Source organism: Anopheles cruzii, chromosome 3, assembly GCF_943734635.1.
Source record: "Anopheles cruzii chromosome 3, idAnoCruzAS_RS32_06, whole genome shotgun sequence".
NCBI lineage: Eukaryota > Metazoa > Arthropoda > Insecta > Diptera > Culicidae > Anopheles > Anopheles cruzii.
Genome location: NC_069145.1, coordinates 41,212,314 through 41,232,187, shown reverse-complemented (window position 1 = coordinate 41,232,187; position 19,874 = coordinate 41,212,314). Strand labels below are relative to the sequence as shown.

At 46.1% G+C, this 19,874-nt stretch overlaps 1 protein-coding gene across 1 annotated transcript in view; it reads right to left on the bottom strand.

Moving 5' to 3' along the window:
* Window positions 1-19,290: 19,290 nt before the first annotated feature.
* The window catches only part of LOC128270404 (proline-rich protein 36-like), a 2,814-nt gene continuing 2,230 nt past the window's right edge, over window positions 19,291-19,874 (bottom strand). Inside the window, exon 3 of the mRNA XM_053007804.1 lies at window positions 19,291-19,374. Coding sequence (XP_052863764.1) covers window positions 19,291-19,374 — 84 coding nt within the window. The remainder of the gene's footprint in view (window positions 19,375-19,874) is intronic.

Below are 19,874 nucleotides of genomic sequence, written 5' to 3'. Positions count from 1 at the left end.
GAATGTGGGCCATCGTTTTTATTTTGTTTTGGTAGTCGAGAGAGATAAATTCATGCCTTCTTTTTTTCTGTTGGTGGGTTATTTTTATGTCCGAGCTGCGAGCGTGTGCCGCAGGACGGTTCTAGGAGTGATTCGACCAGCACGATGGTCCTCCTCTTCTAATGAAAGGGAATTTTGCAAAGAAGCTCACGTATGAACCACACAGTGTAAACTACTTATTTTGTTTTTTAGAAACTCTCTTGTAAAAATATCATTGTTTAGATGTCTGCCACGGCTTCCAAGCATTTGAGTCATCCACCCAAGAGTTTCGTCTTTCGGGTACAGCGACAGTGTTGTTTGCTCACAATGGCATAGATGGACCAATGGATCACGTATTTTAGTGACAAACTTAGCCTATCTGAAAGTCCTATCTGAAAACCGTCGATTGACTGAAATAAATTTAACTGCAGCCCTGGGCATCTCATTGGGCAGTGTAAGCAATATTTTTACTGAAGTATTGGGTTTCAGAAAATGTGTGCACAGTATGTGCCACATTCGCTAACAATGAAACAAAAACACTTTCGAATGGATAAAGCGTTATCGAAAGGATAAAGGGGAGTATGTGCGTGGACTCATCACTATGGATGAGATTTGGGTGTATCACCATGATCCTGAACAAAAACAAGAGACCAAAGAGTCGTGTGAACCTGGTTCTTCGGTTCCGAAACGAGTTCGTGTCCAGAAATTAACCAAGAAGGAAATTAGTTTGTGCATTACTTGCAAACTGGCTAAACAATGAATTCTGAATGTTATTGTAACCTCTTATACCAGTTGAAGGAAACAAGATCGTAAAAAAAAGACCAGAAGCACAAAATCCTTTTTCGTACGGACAATGCACCACCGCACCACAATGACACCACAAGAGCATTTTGGCATTGGCAAAAGTCCGTGAATGAAAGTTGGAATTGTTGGAGCAACCACCTAACGACTTCCATCTGTTTCCAGATCTAAAAAAACATGCGTGGAAAGTGTTTTTCATCAAATGGTGAGGTCCTAATCAGGGATGGAATTTAAAAAATTGGAATCTCAGGAAGACTATACAGAATATGAAAGTAAGTACACAAATAGAAACGGTTGAGAAACACGTCAATCAAATCTAACAATTGGTGCTCTAAAGGGGTTAACTCTTCGGCCAGAGACCTTACAGGTCTCCAAACCCTACCAGCGTAACACTAACGGCTATTCGCCAATCTCAAGAAAGCGCTCCGTGGGCTACGATTTGAATCCATCTAGGACATTACACCAGCTTACCGTCGTCAGTCCGTCATTCTTTCGCGTAAAGTAATACATCGGGAATGTATTTTTATTACAGTATAATAAATACTGGTTATATTCCAAATTCACATTATAAATATATTACAATAATTATTTTTTTCTTGTTTATTATATAATTTCTCGCCGTCTTTCACGCTCTCTTGTATTACATTTCTCCATCTCTCTCGCGCGCGCTCTCTCTTTCTCTCTGACTGTGTGTGTTTGTGTGTCGGGCTGTGTGTATGTGTGTATTTTCACTTCATTTTATTTGTTTTCCATTTTTTAATATTTTCGCTCGCCCAGACCTAATCATCTGCCCGCGTCGTAGCGCACGTCAACCACCAGTGTTGACGTGGTCCGGCGAGGCGGTTCGGCGTCGTCCCTTTGGCCAAGGCGCCAAACCTCGCGCAGGAGATGATGGCACCTTGGCGCTTCGCTGAAGTGGTGTGTACTGGAATGGCATGCAACTGCACAGTTGCACTGCGTTTCCCGTGTTTCCCGCGCGTGTGACGATCGATCACCGTTGGTACTCTCCACCGAACGAACCGGTGTGTGAACGGTGCCGTCTGGCCGTTTGCCGCATGCATATGATGCATCCGTACCCTCTCTTATGCTTATGCTTATGTTTGCTTTTTCAATAACAATCCCACAGTGTTTAATATGCGTTTTCAACACTTTTGCACTTCCCCCTCTGTTGGAATATCGCGTGTCACCCAATAAAGTCTTTACACAGTTCCTGTGGCGCGCGAGTGTTGCAACTCGTTGCTTTGTGTACGTTGGGTGTGTGTGTGAGTTTACATCGTTTTTTTTGTTTCGGGTGACTTTTTCTACATTTTTTCACCAACCTTTGGGTGGTGGCCACAACGCATCTCTCGGTGCATCGCGAAGATCCAATCGGTTTTTGGCTGTGCTCCACGGTTTCCCTGGTTTCCGGTTAACCGATTCGCGCTGCGCTGACGCGGACGAAGTGTGATTTCAAAATAGTGTGGATGTTTCGGCCAAAATTGGTTCTTTTTTTCTGTTTCAGCGCAATTTTCTTTTCTTTTGTTGATTTAGGTTTAGTTTAGTATTTCTATATATCCCACCAATATGTGTACCAGATTACTTTCGACTTGTTTTTTGTTCATCTCGTTTTTTTTATTTATTTGTTTTTTATCTATACTTCCAACAGCTTCCTTCACAGGTCTACATCTCTCAGTTCTACAAAAAACGAAAAGGCAATGATATCGTTACCGATATTCTTTTGTGTTTGTGTGTGTTTATGCTTGTGTCGGCGGATCGCGCCACGGACTTACGACTGTTCCTTCGCTGTTCCGACACTCGTGTGTGTGTGTGTGTATTGATTCCTTTTTTCTCTCATTTAACTAGTACTACAGGTCGATTGGGTTCATGTTTCAATCTTGTGTTCCAGACATGATTTCATGTTTATAGATTGTAATTTTAGGTTTTCGTTTGGATATGGACTTTCGGAAAGCTGAGTCTGGAGGTGCTTTTGGTCCCAAAACAGGTTCTGCTCGCGTTGTATGCTTACCACACGTTCGTTTTGCCATGCTTAACGGTTTGGTTTTCCCATTTTTTTTAAATCGGCACGCGCACGGCGTACGTTTTGTTTCGTTTCATGTTTTAGAGTGTTCAGTAGAGAACTTCCGGCGATACCATATTTTTCCGTTCTCCGCACAGGGTCTCCCATGCGTTCATAGTTCAGTATCCTAACCGGTGGCCGTGATGATCCGAAAGTTGAAACCATAAACCAAAAAATCTCCGGAAGGTCAAGTGCGCAGGGTTAAACGGTTTCCTTTTTTTTACTCAACCCCCCCCAATGGCTTCGGCCACGGGGCTTCCTTGGGGCCGAGAAACGGTGTAATACTAGAGCGTTTCTGTCGTCCCATGGCAATCGTTTCGTTTTGTTTTGTTTTTGTGTTTTTGATTTCTTCTAAGTACTGTACGCAGTACACGTTTACCTCTGGATACTCTCTCTCTCAGTTTGGGTTGGGCTTTTATGCTGTTTTTGTCAGTCTTTGATTTTGTTTTGTTTACTTTTTCATTTGTTTGATTTGATTTGTGTTTCGGCTTTCTGCTCCCCCCTGGGCGTTGGGCGCATCCATTCCGCTAACACGCACGAGAACGATTTTTTTGCCTGAACGATCCGAGTGAACGGTCTAACGCGGTTCGCGGTTCGATTGCCATTTTGCTTCACTGTTTTGGTATTGAAAGTGGTAGAATGTGTGAAACGATAAATGTGGTAATTTTGCTGTGGGAGTGTTGTAGTACTATTGCTTCACTGTCACCTGTGTAATCGGTTTTGCTTTCCGTAGTAATCCCGCAGGAAGTAGTTTTGTTGCTGTGCTGGATTCTGTGTCTGTTGAACTGTTTTGCTGCATTGATGGTTCCTGTGTGTTGTTGGCTATTGCATTTCATGTTGTTGGGGTTGTTGTTGTTGTTGCTGTTATTGATCACGCGAACAGCGACGAGCGAATTCAAAGTTTATGCAATCGTGACGCGCGGTTTGGCTTCTACTTGATGCACTGTTCCTCCGGCGTAAAAATAGGCGTACTTCTAAAGTAAAACCCTTTCTCTTCATCTCCCTTTTTTCTCACCCTCGAACACCGCCCTTAAACCGACAGTACGTTATTCGAATTATACTTAAACAACGAACTGAGAATAAAATAGAACTAAATCTGAACAAACAACCGGTAAAGAATTAACCCATCCTAACGTAAACGCTACATCGTAAACCTAACCTAGACTGCGACTCGTAAACACGCTTATTGTACTTGTGATCTGAAAAATGAGCTCACTCGCGACTCGGCGGCTCCCAGCGCTTCCCAGCGCCCCACATTGCAATTCAGTATTGTACACGGTTTCGAAGAGAGTCGAAGAAAAACTTGAACAGAATCTTACAACTTAACCATTGGCTTCGAAAGGAGCGCGGTTCGCGCGCGCGACCTAGTCTTAGGAATGAAGAAACGCCCTAGTCGCTAGTCACTAGACACATCGGAGAGCAAACGACCGGGAACGGCCGGAAAATCGTCACCAAAAACCGCGGTGTGGCTCTCCGGTGGTAGAATCTTATTGCTTTGCTGCTGAATATGTGTAGAATGTACAGAACCCGAACTAAACCTAAAACCTTGACCTAAATCAAGCGACGTATCGTCGCCCCCGTTCCCCCAAAATGCGCTGCTTATGATCGGCAATGATATCCTTGTTAATGTTCCTTGAGTTGCGTTGCTTAACTTAAGCTTGCTGTGGGCTCCCATTAAATAACTCATTAAAAACGGAACCGAATCCGCACGTCCTGTCGGTCGCCGGTTGACATCGGCACACTTAACAGTAGTAAAAACTGGCACTACCGGCAAAAGTTCGTATCCGTCGTCACCATTGCATAGGTCGCTTCGATTGATTCGCTCGCGCTCTCGAGGGATGCGCTGCTGCTGCTGCTGCTGTTCGGTGAAAATCATATTACACCTGTTGGACTGTTAGTTGAAAAATTAAAGTAAAACATAACCCTACTCTTACTGCGCTATTGCTTCGTCTGGTTGGAGTCTGGAAAACTCAATCCGGTTTCGGCTCGCGGCGATGCTCTCGTCTCGTGCGCTGTGCGCCACGTGACCGTGACTCCCACGCAGCACACCGCAGTGCTCCTCCTGCTGTCTGCTCTCTATTTACACAATAAAACCAACTCCTCCGCCGCGGTTGGTTCTGAACCCGTGTCACGCACGCACGGAAACAGAGTTTGGTTAAGTTAGTGATCCTACGGGGCGCCATCCTACTAAGCCATCCTTTTATCTGTCTCACTGTTTTCACTTCCTCTGCCTTTCTCTCTGTGTAATTTAAGCGATACGTGAACGGCTCAGGATCCGCCATCAGATGGATGCGGTTTGAGTTTCCGTTTGATCGGTTCTGTTTGTTTGCTTATTGGTTGCATCTAGCGTTTCATTGTGTGACATTACATTTACTTCTTTGCTGTGTGTGTGGTTGTATTGTGTGTATTATTGAATTATTGTTTGTTTTTTGTTTTGTTCTGTTTATTTATTTTGTTTGCTTAGTTTTTGCTTCACTGCATTTGAAGTTCTGTTCTCCCCACACTTGGGAACAGAGCTTGGAATCTTGGTTTCGATGCGCTTTGGTGATGCGAGGGCACCGTAGCGTGTTTGCATTCGTCGATTTTTTGGTGATCTTGTGTGCTGTCACGGCTTCACCGTGCATCTCCGAAGATGGTTCCGAAGAGCGTTCGTTACAGGTCAAGCCTTGCGCCTTGCGCGCCAATTTCGAAAAGTTCATGATCACGTTCCATAGAGATCTTCGCAACTTAAGCCGAGCAAACACATACCGAAAATGAAATGGAGAACGTGTGTTGCAAAAAAGCAATGAAAACGTAGCGATGGAAAATAGTCGTCTTCTTACGGGATAGGTAAATATATAAAAACTCTTTCGAGTGGTGTAAGTAAAATTGATTAATTGTAAAACAATAAAAGCGTAAAAAAGAAAATCAACGTAGGTAACCAGGGCTAAGCCCGGCACAAGGTGCACCTCGGAAAACTGGTGCAACAATCGAAACACTAACAGAACAAGCACAACGGAAAGAGTCAACAAGATTAAGCAAGAGAAAATCAAACATAAAATAACGCGCTTGGAGAGTTCTCGATATGTGTGCGTTCGGCTCGATAGTAGTGTGCCTCTCATATGTCCCCAAGGATGTTACGGGTATGTCTATCAAAGAATGATGTATCCGATGTAACTTAGGGAGAACAGGCCGACCTCGAACTGCCGGCTGCAAGTTGTTTGTATGTGTGAAACAAAACAAAAGACAGTTGAATCAATTTCATAATTGCATCTTAGTTACAATAATGATTACACACACGGCCGTGCGTAGTCGCCTCTGCTATTGTGTGCGGTTTTGTGTTTTACATCTTATTGTTGTATCTGTTTGCGGTTTTGCTGTTAGCTTGGTGAGAATATTTCACTGTAGGCTGGAATATGTACTTGTTGTTGTTGTTGTTGTTGTTGTTGTTGGCTGCTGCTATTGTAGTATTCGTGCTGTAGTAGAGTAGTTTACGTTATTCTGTTGTGACCGGTTAGCGGTTGATATTGGTTTGCTGGCTGCTGTTTACTGCGCGTATGGGATGGGTTGGCTGCTATTTTCTATTGGCTGTTGCTCGCTTGTGACTCGTTATTGCGTTGGAAAGTAGTTTTTTCGGTTAGGTTACTAATTGTGTTACTTAAAACTCGAACAAAATAAGCGATAAACTAAATCGCCATAGCGGAAATCGTTGGTTTCATCATTTTTGACAGTGCATCGCTTGCTACGCTACGTTGCTCGCTTCCGTGACAATCCTTCCGAAATACTCGACCAAAGCTAGACATGTTATTATGGGTTTAATTTCTTTTGCCATCGTTCTAGAAACTTGGATTTGGCTTACTGCCCGTTTCGAGGTGGTTTCAGTGGTGGGTCTTTCGCTGCGCAGAGCTTCAGAATGGTGTTACTCGAAACTTCTTTTGCCACAATTTGTGTACTTGGCTTTTGGACATAATTTATAGGATCTACGTGACATCGCCCACCTGTTTTTTCAACTTCAAGTCCATCTGTGGCAAATTATCATTTCCAACGGTTATCGTGTAGCCGTACGTACCCTACATATCACATTTAGACACTAGAACACGATGAAAGTATAGCGAGTGTGGCGGACCCAATTTCTGGCTGTTTCTGACCCGATTGCGTTAATTTATCGTCCTTGTTGCACACTTGTTTCCACAACTGGGGAGCTTCCGCCAGCAGCTAGACCCTTCTGCACTGTGTGTCTCCGGAATGTGGTTTATTCGCGTTTTTTTCTCTAGGTTTTGTTAAAATTTTCCCTCGCCCTCGGACAGAAACTACACAGACGATACCGCTAGACGCGCGTTGCTGCTTCCAAAAAGTGGTATAAAAGCGGTGCAGCGGTTTCTGCCTTCGGAATCAGTCTAAGTGTAATGCGCGCGACAGAACGGAAATGGTTTTCCCTAAAATGTGCACGCGATCTCGCGGTGCCAAACCCAAAAGAGATAAGAATAACGACATTTTTAACAAAGTCCCTCGCTAAACGGGGATTCATTTTTCATCCTCTCGCATTTTTTTCCACCCTCTACTTTTCTAACTATGTACAGCAACCAAGGGTCCCTAGAAAGACGGTTTAAACAACAAGCTAAGCCAATGAAGAAAGAAGCTAGCTTCGACAGCGTTTTTCGGGGGGGCAAACAACGACCCCCGCCCGGAGCCAGCTTTCTTTCCGATTGGTAGAGTACACCAAAGCACCATTTGTTTGATTGTTTGATCCGAATATCCGCTAGTCCGTCGGCGTCTCGCGTTTTGCTTCAATTTCTCTCGCCCACGTCGTCGTACCGGCGCAAGTGTCTTTCCCTATGTCCATTCTCACGGCCCGCATAAATAACCAAAAGTTTGTTCCAATCCCTTTCCGATGTCAGCCAGCTTTAGCACCTCTGCGCGGCGAACGCAGTTTGATAAGATTGATTAGAATTTGGTTTCCGATTCAGTTCCAATGGGGCGCGCTTACAGCGCGCAATCAACTAAGCATAATTCGATCACAATTTCGCTATCGTCCGGGATTGACAATTTTGGTAAACTACTTATGCTGTGCCTAATTATTGGTTTTGACCAAAAACTTTTTTATCCGCTAATTTTGATCCGCGCCGCAGAAAGAAGCAACAAACAAACAATCACAATTGCTTCTACGTTCTACGTGACAAATTTTGAGTAATTGATTTCCTACGGTAATCGCGCCAATCACGCGCCTTTGGGGTTCTCAGTTTATTGTTTTTTTTGGCTCAGTCACTTCATTTCGTAAAGATCCTACCGTTAAAGCGCGCTAAATTAAGGAGCGGAACCCAATCGAAAGGGTGCAATCCTTACGAATGTAAGTCACCCGAAGCGAAGCGAAGCAGCCACGTTTCCGTTCCGCTGTTTCGTGTTCGTGCGAGTCCGTTCCGGTTCCGTTCCGGTTCCGTCGGTCTCCCGGGACTCGGCTCCCGGAACGGAACGAAGCGGGGAACTGGTGGCGCATAGGTGTGTGAAACCATCGTTTCTGGTCCGAAACACGAGTTACGAGTAGATTTTGGGTGTTGCTTAATTTTACAGTACCTAAACACGGAAGGAAGCGTGTACAGGAAGCGTTCGCAACCGGACTGCTGCTTCTGCTGCGGCTGCGGCTAACATCGATATGTCTGTACAAACACTTATCACCCGTTCGCACACTTCCGGCCCTGGCCCTGGCCCTGCGTCCTTTTGCCGCGTCGTGCGGGATGGTGATCGGTAATAGGGAAAGCACCGCGCTTGTCGACACGTTTTGCCAAAGTCGCCAAAAAAGTGCTTCCCGAAAAGCCATGCTTTCGGCCGCCACCACGAGGACTCGGTTAGCAAAGTGTTCACTTCACAGGCGGCGCGCGGCGTAAGGATAATTCATTTATGTTTTTCTTTTATTTTTCCGTTTACTTCCGTTATAAGGCATTGATTTTTCGGTTTTCGTTTATACAATGTTTTAAATTTAGATGTGTTTCCTTGGTTTTTGTTTTCTGTTCTCCGCGTTCCATTTTTTCTGCTTTTTTCGCCCCTTTCTTTCTCTCTCTCTCTTTCGCCATCAAACACATAGTACACAGTGGAATGGAAAACACTTCCCAAAGTAAGGTACGGCACACATCGGAATCCGGCTATCCGATCGGCATCGGCCTTTTCTCTTCCGCCTACAAAACAGTGCTCCGTGTCGGGGTTTGGCTCGAAGTAAAATGGTATCCGTGTGTGGTAAGGTAGAACGATAGGTTTAACAAATTGTACAGTCTGAAGTGTTTGTCACGTATCCGTGTAACGCTCTCCGTGTAACGCGCCGCCAGCCGGGGCTGCTTTTGCACAACTCCTGCACAACTCGTCTCTGGCACATTTTTGGTGGTAAATACTTGTAGTTGTTTTTTTTTTGTTAGAGTTTGATTATTTGTTTTGCAATTTCGATCTCTCCCTCCCTCTCTCTCTCTCTTTCCCTCTGCGTGTCTCTCGGTCTAGGTTCGAAAAAGAGCGTATCAAAAGGTGGAACAAGGGGGTGGACCCAAAACTGGCGATATCTAAACGCGATTTCTAACCAATCATCAAGCGTGCGTGCGTTCCGTCACCACCACCTCAACGTTGACCGCCACAGCCACGTGTCAACACGGCCACGTGTGGCTCGTGGACCCTCTCGTGGTGTTTGTGGCGCGTTCCCAACAAAGTTGTCGCGGCCGCACGAAGAAATGCTGCTGCCGTGTGGTTCTTTCGCTCGAAATAAAGTGCCATTGTGCCAGTGTGTCGCACATCGGGTGTGTGTGTTGATGAGCTTTGTTCTGTTATTTCTTAGTTCGATTGTACAGATTGTGGGTTTCGTATGCCTGTTGGATGGGCGTTTGCCTTACTAATCTTGCTCAATGCTCTCTCTCTCTAATGTACTCTAATGTCTATTCGCTAGGCAGCCATCCTCTGGAGGTCCTCTTCCACGTGTATTCGTGTGCATATTCTCACCTCACCTGCTGTTCTTATCTTATCTGGATTTGGGGATGGGTTACAGCAAAACCGGCGTTGTTCGTAGACCCCATCCGATCGCGGTCTCCACGGACGCGCGCCCGTGGAGCCGGATACAACTTAACCGTAGGCGCTACTATTGTTAGCAAGAAGCATGAACGTGGTTAAAAAAAATCGGAAACAATACTAGGCTAGGTACGGTACAGAGTTTGGAGACGAGTACAGTAAAAATAAAAATAAATCACTATACAACAACTGCACGACGCACGCGTGTTTGGGTGTCTGCTGTCCGTGCCCTCCGTTATTCCAGTTATACTCACTACTCAACTAGCCTTACGCCCTACAACAAACAAGTTCCGCTTTTGCCTCGTTTACTGTGTATTACTGCTCTCTACTGCGTTCTCCTACTACCGCGTTCTCCCCCCTGTTTAGCTGGCCTGTTCTCTAATCTAGTAATTCGTATTTCGTAGATAAAACTTAAACTAAAATATAACCGCGTACCGTTTGACAAACGACGTTCCTCCTCCTCTTATCCGTAAAACGCAAACTCACGAACCACGATAAACCCGGCCAAAAAACGCGGGCGGAATGAAGAATGCGGGAACCACGCTGCCTCGAACCGGAACCGGCCCGGGGGTTCGTCCGGGTGGAAGCACGCGGATCGTTACCGTGTTTGTGTGTGTGTGTGGCCACGTAAAAGCGAAAATGTAACGGCCTTGCAACAGGATGTGGAGCAACGTGTAGTAGCTGCTGCTACTAAGCTCCTGCACTTTCCTACTGTTTTTGTTCGATTCTTCTACTGTTCTCGTTTCGTCGTTTTTTGGGGGCCTTCCTATTTGTTTGTTGTTTTGTTGGTTTGTTTTTGCCCACTGATTTACGCATTCATTTGACAAGACATTTGACATCTTTATGCACTCTTTCGTTTTCGCTATCTGCGCTACTTTGATTGCAAACACGTTCGGCTCGACTTGTCAGGTGTTTACTATGATCCAATTCGATTCCTTCGGTAAGCCGCTAGTTCGGTCTGTATGTGCGGTGTGTGTGATGTAAGTTTGTGTTAGTGTGTGTGTGGTTGTTGAACGTGAATAGGATTGGTTGGCTATTGGTATTTTCCATTTGTCGTTAAACGCTATTGTTCGATTCTATTATGTATGTTCTCGCTTCACACACACTGGCGCTCTCTCTCGCTCTGCATTCGTATTTAAGATTTGCTTGCTGCTGCGTGTGTGTTGCGCGTTGTGAATTAATTCTATCCTGTGTTTGGAGACAGTTGTTGCTGCTGCTGCTATTGTGTGTGGCTGTGTGTGGCATCGAATGGTCCCCCGCCGACAAGAAAAGCGCGGTTTTCGTGTGCTCGGGGGCTCGATCCTCCTTCCTTCTCGATTGCTTCGCCCCCTCGCCCATCGTTCTGTTTCAGTCCCGCCCACGGGGGAACATCCGATCGCTGGTTTGCGCTATAGTTTGCTGATTTGCGGGTTGCTGTTTCGCATTGGTTTGGTTTTTACATTGGTTTTACAGATGCTGGAGATGCTCTCTTATTGTTTACTATTGTAACTATTGTAAGACTGGCAAGGGTGTATTGAGAATTGAATGTGATCGCTTGCTGGTTAGGTCGCTTTTGTTCGCTTTGCTGCTGCTTCTTCGATCCTTCAACTGCCGGCTTCAAGAGGATCATCATCACTGGTGTACGTATGTGTGTGTGTATGTGTGTTAGTGGTGTGGTTGTGTGTTTCTGCTGGGTTCTGCTGGCGAAACCGTGGGGTCCGTGGGGATTCTTATTATTTTCTGTTTTTCCTTTTTTTGTGTTTTGTTTTTCCTTTGCATCTATTTTATTCGCCTGCCACGCTGCCGTGGCAGGCGTTCACTGTTACGATTACGGTGTAATTATTACTGCATTTAGAGTAAGAGAACTGTAACAAAATTTAAACACTAAGTGTGCGCGACGGCGCGAGGAGCGCACGACGCGCACCGTCGTATTGTGTGTGTGATTGTGGGTGAACGTGAACAACTGTGGGATAAGATTGTGTGTGTGTGTGTGGCTGGCTGGCTGGCTCGCCGTGTGGCTTATCCAGTGATCCTGGCTATTGTACAAATTGTTATTGTTATGCTGCGCTGTGGGCTGAAGTGTTTAATAATAACGTGATGATGGCGCGAGCTCCGGCGGCCGGGCGCTGCACCGCGCACCGCGCACCGAAGCCCGCGCTGCTTCCGGTTCTATTGTTTATTACTCGGGCCACCTGCTGTGGGTGATTCTCGGTCTGTCTGTGTGTTTGTGGGGGGTGCTGTTGTTAAGTTGCGCGTTCCTCTTACGGGCCTGTAGCAATAATAATTGTTACCGTAACTGGGAGCTTGAAGTGTTTTCTGGTTGATGTTGTGGTTGAGTGTGTTGTAAATTTTATCCATTTTATCCGTGCTGCTGCTATTGTTTGTTTTTTGGGGGAGGGGCCCACAGCTCCCCGGAGTCGGGCCCTGGGGTGCGCAATGGGTCCCCCCGCAATGTTCGGTTCTATTGTAGCTCTATCGTTCCGTTTTCCTCTACTATTGTTTGTTGCTGTGCGTTTATATCTGTGTGTGGGTTGGTTTCGTTTGTTTGTTTGTTTTGCACCGTGATACACCGCCGCGTGTCTGCGTGTTGTTACCGACGATGTATCACAGTGCCAATCGACTGTCGGCATAGGCTGGTTTACGGGGAAGTTTGTAGTTGTTGTTGAGATGTTGTTGTTCGGTTCTGTTGATCGGTCCAGTTGACAAGGGCTTTATTTGTTGGGTGTGTGTGTGTGTGTGAACGGGGTGGTAGCTATTACTTTGTGTGTCCTTTTCTATTTGATTGGCGGTCATGATTGATGTGATGATGCTGGTGCTATTTTGTTCCTCTCTTCCTCTTTCGAAGCAACTCTCGCGTCGTCGTGCAACCTCATGCTGTTGGGCGCTCTCTGAAGCTGTTGTTGTTCTATTGTTGTTGTTGTGGTTGTTGTTTCGGTAACCTGTGTCTCGGTGGCCTTCCGGTTTCGTCTGATTTCGTTGGCTCTATTGTTTTTATTTCAAATTCCCAAATTTAACCAATTGCGAATAGGATCGAAACCCCTGTTGTGGCCTAACGTAGAACGAAACCAGGCGAAAGTGCGATAAAACATTCCGAAAAAGATCCGTATGTTGTGTTTGTTTGTGTGTGTTTGTGAGTGTTGTGTTTGTGTGAGCTGTTCTTGCTGTTTCCTGTTTCCCGTTTGCGGGTTTTGAAGTTGTTTCAGTATTGGTTGGTACGTATTGGCCGAAATCCTGTTTTGCGAAACCGTTGCCAAACAATAACTTGTTCGAACGTTTCTGCCTATTGGGTACTCTGCTCTGGTTGTGACTCTCTCTCTCTCTCTCTCGTTCTGTCTCCATTTCTATTGGTCAACTGTTAAATCGTTGGACTGTTGGGGGGAACTGAGTCGTGATGTACGAAGCAAAAACTATAAACGAAATAACCAATCAATCAAGGATCAAGGACATTGGATCATATCTATCTGTGTGGGTTTGCTGCTGTTGCTTTGTATGAATGCGGTTTCAAAAGATGTCTCATTTTGTAGATTTAATTTTATCCGTTCCGTTCATCTTTCTCTCTCTCTCTCGCTCTCTCTTGCGCTCTCTCCGTGTTGGCCGTGCATCGAACGCGGTTCGTATTTTTCGCTTTTTGGCTTCACTCCGTGTTTTGCTCTTCCGTTTCCGTTCCTCGATACTGCCGTGTTTTTTATGCCCTACTTTTCACCCTTCGATACGCGCGGTTCGTATCGGTGTCTCACACATTGTGTTTTTGTTTTTCAATCGTTCCTTAAAAGTTATTTTTGATTTTGTTCACTTAAAGCACAGATAAAAGGAAAACATGGTTGGTTCGTTCATGTCTCGCACTAATAAAACAATAAAAAAAAACATTGCACTAGCTATTTGTTTTGCGTTACTAGACCGATCGGGCAGCGTCGCCGCCGCCCGCGATCGTCAAATGATCGCCGACGACGGCGGGCGCCTCATGCTACTATTGCCCGCCACCCTACGAGGGCATTCTTTTTAAGTTCCTTATGTTCCTAACGTGTTTTTGTAACCTTCTCGTAACCCAAAAAACCCAAAAGGACAAAGGAGCGCTTCATGGGGTCACAGGGACAGGGACAAGGGATGGGTCAAGGACGGGTGGTGATCGAACGCGGCAAGGATGTGTGGGATGGTACGAAAATTGAAAACGATCGTGTAACAAATTAAAGAAGAAAAAATAAACAACAAAGAGAACTAAAACGGGACATTTCTAACAGGACACCTCGGTGACTTGGTGGTTGGTCGTCTTTCTTTTCCCCTTCTCCCCCTTATAGAGAGTTTCGGTCCGTTTAGGAGCGTTCGTTCAAGGTTCAATCTTGTATCTCTCCAAAAAACGGTTCAACATAGATATTCGACGCGGTATGCGGGCGCCTCCCGTTTCCAGTGATGGTAATCCCGTGTTGGCCGGGCGCGCCACGAGAAAACGATTCGGATTTTGCAACATTTTTTTCTCCCCCTTTTTTCGACGGTTTCCTTTCTTCCTTTCTTTTTCTCCAGATCGCGACCGAACCGGCGGACAGGACAGAGTGCGCCGCCGCCTCCGGCCGGCCGGTGTTTGAAACCACAAAAAAGGTTCTGATACGGACGCGCACACCGGGGTCTGCCGTTCGACTCGTCCTTCGGCGCCGGCGGCGATCCCCGCGCGCCAGTGTCCGCCGTCGTCCGTCCGTTCGCCGTGTTCGCCGCCCTTTTTGTTTCACTTTTTGTTTGTTTGTCTCACGTGTAAATATAGAATTAAATAATTTTTCCTATATATTTAAATTTACTTCACCTACCATACACTGATTCGCGCACTGTCCGTGTTTACGTTTGTGTGTGTGTTTGTGTGTCTGCGTGTGTGTTCGTGTGTGTTTGGTTGTTCTTCTTTTGAATCTGGTACTCTCTCGCGTTTGTGTTTTTGTGTGTTGTGTGTGTGTTTCATCATCATCAGTTTTCTTATCATCAATTTTCCAGTATTTTTCGCGTTTATATGTTTTTTGTATGCATTTTCTTTTGCTTAGCTTTTTCTGTTTTCAATATAAATAACGAATATGTTACGGTTTATATCGTTCTAATTGCACTTTTTGTTACCTTCAACATTCACTACCGCGTACCGTTACGTTCCCCAACACCTTCGCTGGCTTTCCACCATCGTTTTTTTATCGTCTCAATAATCTTCCTCCGCTGCATTTCAATATTATAAGTTTTCTTTATCATTATCTTTACACCACCACGCATCTATTTTATTCCTTGCGCATTCTCACAGTCGCGCGCTCTCTCTCTCGTGCTTACGCTTCCCCGTTTCCCTATATATGTGTCTCACGCGCTCGTTTTTCTGGTTTCCCACTAGCACTAAAATTGAAGCACAAAAAACGTATCACGTATCCTTTGCCGCTTCTACACGCCCATGGCCATTGCAGCTAGTTGAAACGTTGGAAATTTTTGCCTTAAAATAAGATCATCCATCTCTCTAGCGCTCGGGCGCACGTTTTAAGATGTATGTGGTTTTTGCTTCTTGCCTTCTCGCTTCCGTTTCCGGGCTTAATTGGTAATAACGAAATCTCTTTCTTGCTTTGGTCGAAAGACACGTCCAACACGTTCAAACACAGTGGGACAGAACGAAGAAGCGAACGCGTTTGTGTTTTGTCTCGTTCCAACTTTTTCCTTTCACCGTAAAAACCTTAAACCACTTGGGCTGGTTTTCCCAAGTTTTCCACCTTTACACACAATTTTTGCTAGTTTTTTGTTTTACACTTTCCAGGGCCTTTTCCTTGTGATCGCGCCCTTCGCTTCTGCCGGATCGGACTCTGGCGGATCCGCTCCGCCGCTGTTCTGCTTCTTCTTCTTCTTGTTTCAATGGTTAGATTCTAAATTTTAAATTTCTTCTTGTGTTTTATTAGAGAAAAATATACATCAAAATTTTGGATTATCAATCACAGATAGTGTATAAATATATATTTTTTCGTCCTTTCGTTCTCTCTCCTTCACTTTACTTGTCCGGTTCCATACCATCAAACATTCATCGCGAAATTGCACGCTGCGAGCGACTCAGAAGGGAACTGAATCGAGCAGGTTCAGTGTGAAGCGGGGTAGGAAATGGAAAAAACAACGGTGATAAAAAACTTTGAAAACAAATGGTTTGGTCGAATGCGTCGTTTCAGTTTCGAAACAAACGAACGAAAAACAGTTATAAAATGAACAACTAACAATCAAAGAAAGAACCAAAAGAATAAACAAAGAACTCCAACAAGATTTAAATGAAAGTATTAAACGACAGGAGTTTAAAAGTGAAACCAAGAAACCTATACTTTGAAACCCAAAGAACAAAGCTCCCCCTGGTGGTCGGTGGGAGCCGCTCGTGCGCGCTTGTCTTGTGTTTTGCACCACTTTCTCTCTCTCTCTCTCTCGCTCTGTTTTGATATTGTTTTGCCTTTTGTTTTGCTCCTAGTCTTGCCTACTGTCTCATCTGCGATTCGGTTTTCCAGCCCTACCCAGCCGTTGCCGTTTTACCAACGTTTACATTAATTTTCCACTTGTTTATGTTGTTTTCTGCTTTTTTGTTTTTTGTTAATCGTTTGAGGTATACGCGACGTGAAGACACACACATATAATATATATTTCTAGCTTATATTTTTTTTCGTTCGCTCGCTCGCTCTCTGTCTCTCTGATTTCGACTGGTTCCGGAATGGCCGAGCTTGGATTTCGAGTCGTTTCTAGTGCTGTAGTGTTGTGGGCTACACATGCTACTCTGCGCTGTGACTGCGGCGGCCGTGTCTTCGTGCTCCGCGAGTGATCTCGGGGGGTTCTGCTGCTGCTGCTGCTAGAGAGGTTGGGTGCAAGATCGATCGTAGGGGGTGGGCTAGGTTTCAAGGAGAAGTTTGTAGATCTGGACGGGACGACACTCGGGCGGTCGCTCCCTGGCGCCTTCCGCCGCTGGATCCCGTTCGCTTTAGAGAGTATCGGTTCGGTTTGGGACCCGTTTGTTTTTGTTTCCGTTTATCGTTCAATTTCGCGTCGCCGGTGTTACTTACTGCCTAAAAACATCGAGTTAGACTTTAGATACTTTTTTTGTTTTGCTTGTTGCTCTTGCTCGTTTTGCTTGCTGCCGTTAGGGTGTGTTTGTGTATAGATAAATTTCGATAAGAATGTACACAACATCGTTCAATCGCCCGCCGCACGGCCGTGCCGCCAGCAGCCTCGTCATAGCCGCCATTCTACAATATCGCTCAGAGTTAAATGTAAAAACGTCGAAACATAGAGTGATTTAGGTTTTGTTTTCTTTTTTGCTTGCTATATACTTTTGGTATCAATTTTTTCAAAGACTCTCGCTCCGTTCTAACGAGTGCGCTTTTGGATCCAAACGGGCGCCTCTCGCTGTGTAGGCGAAGAATGTATAATATATAAATATGTACGGTTGCCGTTCTTGTTTACTGTTTTCGCGTTTGTTTTGATAACTAACTGTTCCACGGAGCGCCACTGGAGCGATCGGGTTGATATACACGATCTTGCCCTCCCCGCATTCGTTACGGAATGATAGAATTTTGAACACCAAATAGAGAGATGCTGCTCATCGTAGTAGTACTTTAGTAGTTTCTCTAGCCCAAAATGGTAATACTTTGGAATTTCTGTTTTTTTTTCTTCAGTTTTTGATATAGCCACAACATTTAGGTATTTTAGTTTTACTCTTTACTCGCTCTCGCCGACTCGCTCGTTCTCGCTCTCTCTCTCGCACGCGCGCTCTTTCGTGTTGATTAGTGTGGAATGATGTTCGTGTTTAGGTTCTTGCTCACTCGATCCGCTAACGTAAACTTACGCCGAACAAATGCCAAAAATGCATGCACGATTAAAAGGATCGCGATCGCGGCGTCGTCTCTCCCCCGGTAAATGCCGGCCCGTTGCCGTCGCGGCCCACCCTATGGCAAGCTCTTGAACTGTGTGTGTGTGTGTGTAGTGTGACTGTGTGTGTGGCCCGAAAAAAGTTGTCCAAAACTGTGTGTGTTTGTGTGGAAAGTTGGGCTCGTTAGGATGGGGTGCGAAGTGAAGGACACACGATCGTCTAAGGCGCGCGGGAGCGCGCAGATTCTAGTGTTTTTCTAGCACACATACACACGTGTTTTGTCGCCCTCCCTATCACTCTCTCGCTCTCTCTGTCTCTATTGCATGGTGCCTATTGCTGGTGGCTGTCTTTCTATTGGCTACGGTGGATGCGATGGTGGTGGTGTCTTCGTTTGTTCTCTGATTATTGCGCGCTTTTGCTCGGACTGCTTACTTTTTTACTTTTGCACCTTTCTTTGTGCCTCTCATTGTGGTGGTGTTGATGATGATGGTTGTTGATGATACTCTCTTCCGATTTCTTCCCTTTTGCCAACACACGTTTGTGTGTTGGTTAGTGTGTAGGTTAGTGTGTGTTTGTTGGTGTGGTTCGTGGGTTGTTTGTCTCTTGTGTGTGTGCGTGTGTCTCTTGTTCACACAGAAGCCCTATTTGTCGATTGTCAAAAAACATCTCTTCACTTCTTTTCTGTTCGCCTTTCTGTCTCTCTCGCTTTCTCTTGTGTTTTGGGGTTTTGACGCGATTTTCCCCCTTTTTCCCGTTGTTGTTTGTCCCTTTTGTGTTTTTACCATTCTCTCGCCCTCTTTTGTTTGTTGGAAAACCGTTTTCTTATTGTTAGCTTTCGATTTTCAATTTTCGAGATCCTTCCCACTCTCTGTCGGCAGAGAGAGGGAAAGAGGGAGGAATTGTTTTCTCTCCCTCTTTCTCTCTCGCTCACTCGTGGCGATTCGATCTGTCAAGTGGAGTGGATATTTGTTCGTTAGTTAGCTGCTGTTAGATGACGATGATGATAGGATTGGTTGCTTTTGTTGTGTCCTTTTCTCTTACTGTCCTTCTCTCCCTCTCTCTTTCTCGCTCTTTGTGTCGTAAGGAAAATAGTAAAGTTGCTTTTTCGCTTCTTCTTCTTCCCATCCGTCTTCTGCTTCTTCGTCGTCGTCGTCGTCGGTTGCAATGCGCTTTTGTGTCCCGTATACTGCCGCGCCTACTACGGCTCCCCTTTTCCCTCTGCACTTAGTGTCTGTAGGGTGGCTGAAACTTCTCGGCTCCGTCTTTCTCAGCCTCATCTCGGGCGACCGCCGGGCGGCCCGTGACTTAAATGGATAAAATTGTTAACACTTCCCTCTCTCTGTTAGCGGCCTTTTTCTGGACGCCCCCCGCTCTCTCTCTCTCTTTTGACTACGAATGGATAGAGTTAAATGTATAAGAATAATATTTGAACTATGCGATTCTCCGACGTGTCCGACGATGTCCTCGGCCCAAGAGTGTGTGTGTTTGGGGCGGCGGCGGCTTCTGCATCTCTCTAACCCTCTCTCTTTCTCTCTCCCTCTTTCTAGCAGATGCAACGCCGCCGCGGCCGAACCAGCCGCTCCTATGAGCTGTCATCTCCGGTGAGCTGTCCTCGCTGTTGCTGTTGTTGTTGCTGTTGATGCTGCTGTTGCTGTTGCTGCTGTTGGTGGTGATGGTGCTGGCTGAAGGTGAGACTGTGGCGCAGGCTGCTGTGATGGTGATGGGGATGATGCAGCGAGGAGTGCCTCGTTTCCGGCTCCGAGTCGCCCCCGTCCGAGTTGGCACTGCCCGGCCCCTGGCCGCCACCGCCGCCGCCGTTGAGTTCCTCCATCGCGGTCCGCTGCTGCTGGAGGTGCGCCACGGACATCGACGAGAGGTTCTCGCGCAGCTTCATCAGATTCTCGACGTTCTTGGCCAGCAGCAGCTGCTCGGGCGTGCTGCCGGCGGCAGTGGCGGCGGCCATCGGCAGGTGGTGCAGGTCCGGGTTGCTGAGGGCCAGCGAGCCCGGCTTGCTGCTGCTGCCGGTGGATGAGGTGGACGAGGCGCCCGGACTGGCCCGCTCGCGCTTCACGAGCCCCGCATCCGGGTGGAACGGGGAGCTGGCCCGCTTCGAGCCCGCCCGCAGCGGTGACGAGTCCCTCGCGGACCGCAGGTTCGCCGCCGCGA